A 5,512-nucleotide genomic window follows, 5' to 3' on the forward strand; every position below is an offset into this window, starting at 1 on the left:
CTTTATAGAGGAACACAGTTTTTCACAAGACAAAGGTTATTGGTCTGGGATCCACATTCACTGTCTTGAGTGAGAAAATCTGGAAGCCATTTCACTTAATAGAATATGTGTATGTTACACAGGAATGCTTAAAGAATATTCCTTGGCAGGCTGTATCTGTCCTGCCTTTTTGTCCTGGCAATGTGGCTTCAAATATTGTCCTCATTTTTCTAGGATTCTTTCCCTGAAAGCATGACTAAGTTTTGTTTTCTACCATTTGTTTGATTTCTTTTCTTTTCTTTTTTTTTTAAGCAAGAGCAGTGAAAGAGGCACCAGGAACAGCTGATCTCAGTCACCTACTGAGTGGCTAGTTCCAATCCTAGTTTCTGAAAGTAACAGTTTGGAAGGTTTATTTTGGAGGAATTTTTGGCTTTTGAAATTGAAGTTAACAAACTAATAAGTGGTAGAGTATCGCTTAAATGAAAATGTCAAGGACTGAAGTCCTCCACTGGATGTCGCTCAGCTTGTGGGAAGCCTGTGATTTGGCAATGTCTGTTTTAAAATACATCTCCAAAAGGGGTAGACAAAAGAGAGGGACTTGATTTTCCAAGTCTTCCATTTGTAGCATTGATGTTGTTAGTGTCCAGAAAAGTTATGGAGACGCTTGTTTAACAGATTCTTCTAGGTTACAGATATTATTTTGGGAAGGTCACTTCTCTCCACTTTCTCCTCATCAGTAAATTGAGAGGCTTGATTGTGGATGGGTTTTAAGGATCCCTCAACCTTAAAGTTTTAGGTCATTCTGCCTGCTGGGTAGAGGGCGTGTTGGAGGAGGGCAGGACAGTCACCCAGGAGGATATTGTCCAACAGCAGTGGCCTGTGGAGAGCAGACTGGTCAGCCATCGGGACTTGGTGTGACCCGTGGGCCAGAGGTGTTGCGGGAAAGTTAAGGTTACTCCCAAATCTCTAGTTTGGGTTCAGAGTGAACAGTGATTGCATTATGGGGAAAAGATTAGAGAAGGATTCGGTTTGGAGGCAAAGGATGAAATCTTGCTTTGGCTCCTGTGGAGTTTTCGAGGCTGTAGGTGGAGACCCAGGGCTGAAATGCTGTGAGCCAAGGGAAAGGGCCTGCTGGGGCCTTGAGCTTACTAGCTAGAGCCCCAGGGTCTACCAGGTCTCGGCAGTTCCCATTGTTTCCTTTTTATGGGTGTGGACCGATGCCGCTTAACCCTGTAATCAAGTAAGAAGATAATGGAAAGGGAAAGCCTTTCGGGACTAATTATTGATAAGAAGGCAGAGAAAAGAAAAAGGAGTTAAGAAAAAGATCTGATTCACATTTGAGGGTTTTTTTGGTTGTTGTTTTAGTGGGAATCCCTGTCTTTTAGATACTGAACAGTCAAGTTTAATTCCGCGTCAGGCTTGCAGTCAGAGACGGTGGGTCAGACCCAAATGTTTGTTTTAGCCCCTCCCAAAACCCTCCTGTCAACCAATAAAATACCAGAAGATACTGTAAAATGTTGAAACCCATTGGATAGGGAGAATAAGGAAGGAGTCACTGGCAGCAACATTTTGGAAGCTAGCAAGGAGTACAGGAAAGTGGATCCCGAGTCTCTAGTGGAGAAAGCAGAGAGCCAGCCTAGTTTAAACTGCAGAATCCCCAGAAGGCTCAGGACTGGCAGTCGAATAAAGGGGGACGGGATGAAAATGAAGAGGATTGGCCCAAAGCATGTTCCAGAAGCACTCCCTCTCCCATCCTGGCCAAGGACTTGGACTTTGTCTCCAGGGTATATAACAGGGTCTCTGGATTTTGACAGCAGGCGCAGCGGAAGGCAGCGGTATAGTAGGGAAGTAGGCTTGAGTAAATCTGTCCTTTATTATAGTGAGCTGGGTTTTCCTTTTGTCAATAAAAGATCTCACTGTGTTACCTTAAAAAAAACTACACAAACATTTATTGGGGAATAACATTATTTAATAAGGGAATCTCAAACTTATCTGTTACTCTGCCTCTCCCATTAATATGTCTGCCATTGTATGGTTAGGCAAATCATGAGAAATTATTAAAAGCAGGATCAATCCTCAAAGAGAGATGTATGAACCTCATTGCTGGTGTTACCACCCTTTAAAAACACCTACTTTTATTGATAAAGTATATATTCATATTATACCATAATACCTGTCAAAATAAATGAAATATTTTTGCTTACATTTCTTGCTGATTGAGGTTTTAAAAACCGTGCAATTAAAATTCTAGCTAAGTTGTTTAATACCCTAAACCAGTTTCGGTTTTGATGTTCTGTAAGAACATCAAAGTTCTGATGTTTGATCACCTAAGCCCAGTTTTGACAGATTCTCCTGTTAGGAGCACAGCATCAAAATCCAGGTTCTCATTAACTAGTTAAACTCATTAACTTTGCCCATGGAAGAAGCCCTCTCTAAGTTTGTTTTATATATAAGGCCAATAAGTTTGGTAATTTGTTTCCTAAGTCAACAAGAAGTTTAGAATGGGAGAGGGGCTGTTAATGATGGGGGGAGGGTCACAAAGAAGTGACACCTGTCGGCAAAACAAAAGGTGGAAAATGTATTTAGAAACTCAGCACTACAATCTGGCCATCTGAGGTCAGTACACAAAACCCTCAACTCCTTGTTAGTGTCTGAGAGGGTCACTGTATTGTAATAGTAGGGTAAGTTTAATGATGGGAGTCCAGGAAAATGTTAAGAATTTCCCATCCCCTTGTGATAGAAACACAGGAAAGCATATAATACAAGAATGACTTTTTCATTTTCTAATCAGAAATGGCGGGGGAAAAGGTATTGGTGCTTAAAATAGCAAATAGCAACCATTGGTTATCTGGAAAACATTTTCCCGAACACCAGCTTCCCAAAAGGTGTAGATTGCTGAGATTTTGTCTTATTTTTAGCTTTCCTGGATATTCTTCTATTTTTATTGGCTCCTTTATTGTTTTTCAAAATATTTACAGATAACAGTACCTAATTACTTCATTGACATAATTAATTCAGTATAGTGAAGTATTTTTGCCCCCAAAAAGGGGCTGGTAGGAAGAGTTTTGTTTCTGTTTATACATCTAAGATGAACCAATTACAGCTTAAAAATTTAATAGTGCTTATAGCAGCTCCGTTCTTAGAATATATTTCTTCTGCATATGGGTGAAAGAGAGGTTGGAAAGCTCAAGTTTTTAATAGATGTAATGACCATTAGAGGGGCCCTAGTTTTTATCCTGGTGTGCAGATACTCCTGGTCTAGTCTTCTGGTTTGTCTTCTGCCTCCGCTTGTTTCCATGTCCTCCCAGACATTGAATCCACAACAGTCCCAGTAGCTGCTTCCTCGCATGTCCCACGCTTCCTGCTTTATTGGCTCATCTTCTGTTTCTCAAAGCTGTGCTTTCTTCTGTTTTTTCCTGTGGTCAGTCACGTTCCAGAGAGTAGTGATCGTCTGATGAGGAACACTTCATTCGTGTCCCACGGCCCCCGTGCTGAGGGCCTGGAGAGCCCGCAAGGTCCCTTCAGGCCTCTTAGCAAACGCCACGGTGCTGAGTTGGGTGTGAGTGGCTTCACCTTTTCTTTGTAGGTCAGCTGTGTACAGATTCGAAGATAGCTTTTTGCTCCATTTTATTACCACCCCACTGCCCGGCCAGAGTGTAACATGGGTGATTGAGCTGCATGGCTGTGGCCTCGCGGAAAGGCAGAAGGGTGTCGTCATCCACTAGGCTGTAAATGTCTTTGTTTAAAGTTTGGAGTGCCGGCTAATTTAGCTTTTGGACTCTCACATAGATCAGATCACCTGAGAAACCCCACTTTGTTCTGAGGGGGTCATTAGGGCCGATTACTTCCGTTTATTTGTCAAATTTATCTTTAAGGTTTTGTAGGTTTTAAATATTGTCTGTATTTTATTGGCCTTCACCCTTTCCTGGCTGCGAGGTGGGGCATCTTGCTCTGCCACTTTCCCGTTTTCTGCTTAGCCACCACTCGCCTGCTACAAACTATGTGAAATTATTTGTGCTAATCTTTGGTAGAGATGATGGTAACATGGAGCTAGTTTGTGCATTATCACTGTCTATACATATCAGCTCTTACTTCTGATTTGGCTTTTTTGCAGGTCCCTAGCTGTTGGTAGTAAGTCCGGTTATAAATTTTTCTCCCTTTCTTCTGTGGATAAGCTGGAACAGATCTATGAATGCAGTAAGTGTTTGCTTTATTTTTCCCCCTTCTTAAAAAGAAAATAGACAAATTATACTTGAATTGGAATGCATTCTCAAATTCTAACACTGTGATTGAAGCCCCAATACCCCTTGACCACTACTCTTCTTTCCCCTTGATCCTCACAGATGGTACATGTTCTCCAGGGTCTGTGCATGTGCGTACTTACACGTATACATGTAGAAACACTTGTTTTATGGGTGATTTTTTTTCCAACACTTGATACCGTGCTGTATGTATTATGCTGTCATTTCTCCCCACTTCAAATGCCATTATTTAAACCATTTGGGTTTCTGTTACAAAGGGCTTCCAGAAAATTGAAAACCTCACAGCCCCCGTAGGAGTGATTTGTTTTCTTCTGTTGTCATTTTATGGCAGTCGGGTCGCCCACATGTCAGAGACGATACGGGATTGTGGAAGGGTCGTGTGAGCTTTGACTTCTTGCTCGGTCACTTACTTGTAACTTCGGATAGATTGCTTCATCCTGGACCTGAGTTCCTTTGGTTTTCTTTTGTGTGTGTCTGTATATGGTAGTGCTTGCTGATTACATGGTAGGTACAGACCCCTCCTCCCCAGAATGAATATGCTAGAAAGCTTGGGGCTCTTCCTACATACATAACTTGTTTCCTATGCACTCACGTAGTTACACACATGTAACAGATACGCACATAAAAATATACTTTTGTTTTTGTGTGTGGTTTCATTTTATAGAAGTGAGCTTGTAATAACTTTGTTCTTTATTTTTGTTTTTAAAAACATGATCTCTTTTAAACTGAGGTGACTGTGGATTACGTGCAGATGTTGGAAATAATACAGATCCCTTATACCCTTCTCCCAGTTTCCCCCAATAGTAACGTTTTGCAAAAGCACAGGATAGTGTCAGAGCCCGGAGGGCGACATTGATGGGACCCATTGCTCCCATTCAGGTTGCCCCAGTTTCACTTGTACGCGCGTGTGTTTTGTAAGTTCTGTACAGTCTTAACGCCCTTGCGGTTCCTGTTTCCACCACAAGCAAGATGCTGGACAGTTCCGACACGGTGGGATCCTTCCTGCTGTCCTTTTATCACCACACCTGTCTCCCTCCCACCCCCCCACCCTCACCCCTGCTAACCACGAATCTGTCCCCCGTTTCTTAAATTTTGTCATTTCAAAAATGCTGTTGCATGCATGTCGGGAGTTCCTTTTTATGACTGAGAAGTATTCCATGGGTGTGGATGGACCACAGTTTACCAGTCCCCTGGTGAAGGGCATCAGGGCTGATTCTAGTTTTTGGCTATTACAAATAAAGCTGCTGTGAACAGAGCTTTGGGTGGACATA

At 42.1% G+C, this 5,512-nt stretch overlaps 1 protein-coding gene and 1 long non-coding RNA gene across 3 annotated transcripts in view; both read left to right on the top strand.

The window, feature by feature from the left end:
- LOC145721380 (uncharacterized) overlaps positions 1-5,512 on the top strand; it is a 229,223-nt gene that overhangs the window by 121,240 nt on the left and 102,471 nt on the right. The window lies entirely within an intron of this gene.
- The window catches only part of WIPI2 (WD repeat domain, phosphoinositide interacting 2), a 39,528-nt gene that overhangs the window by 1,938 nt on the left and 32,078 nt on the right, over positions 1-5,512 (top strand). For both annotated transcript variants that reach the window (XM_081819046.1, XM_081819045.1), the window contains exon 2: positions 4,094-4,176. In XM_081819046.1, the coding sequence (XP_081675172.1) occupies positions 4,094-4,176 (83 nt within the window). The remainder of the gene's footprint in view (positions 1-4,093; positions 4,177-5,512) is intronic.

This window comes from Leptonychotes weddellii, chromosome 5 (genome assembly GCF_054177405.1).
Source record: "Leptonychotes weddellii isolate Sample4059 chromosome 5, ASM5417740v2, whole genome shotgun sequence".
Classification (NCBI taxonomy): domain Eukaryota; kingdom Metazoa; phylum Chordata; class Mammalia; order Carnivora; family Phocidae; genus Leptonychotes; species Leptonychotes weddellii.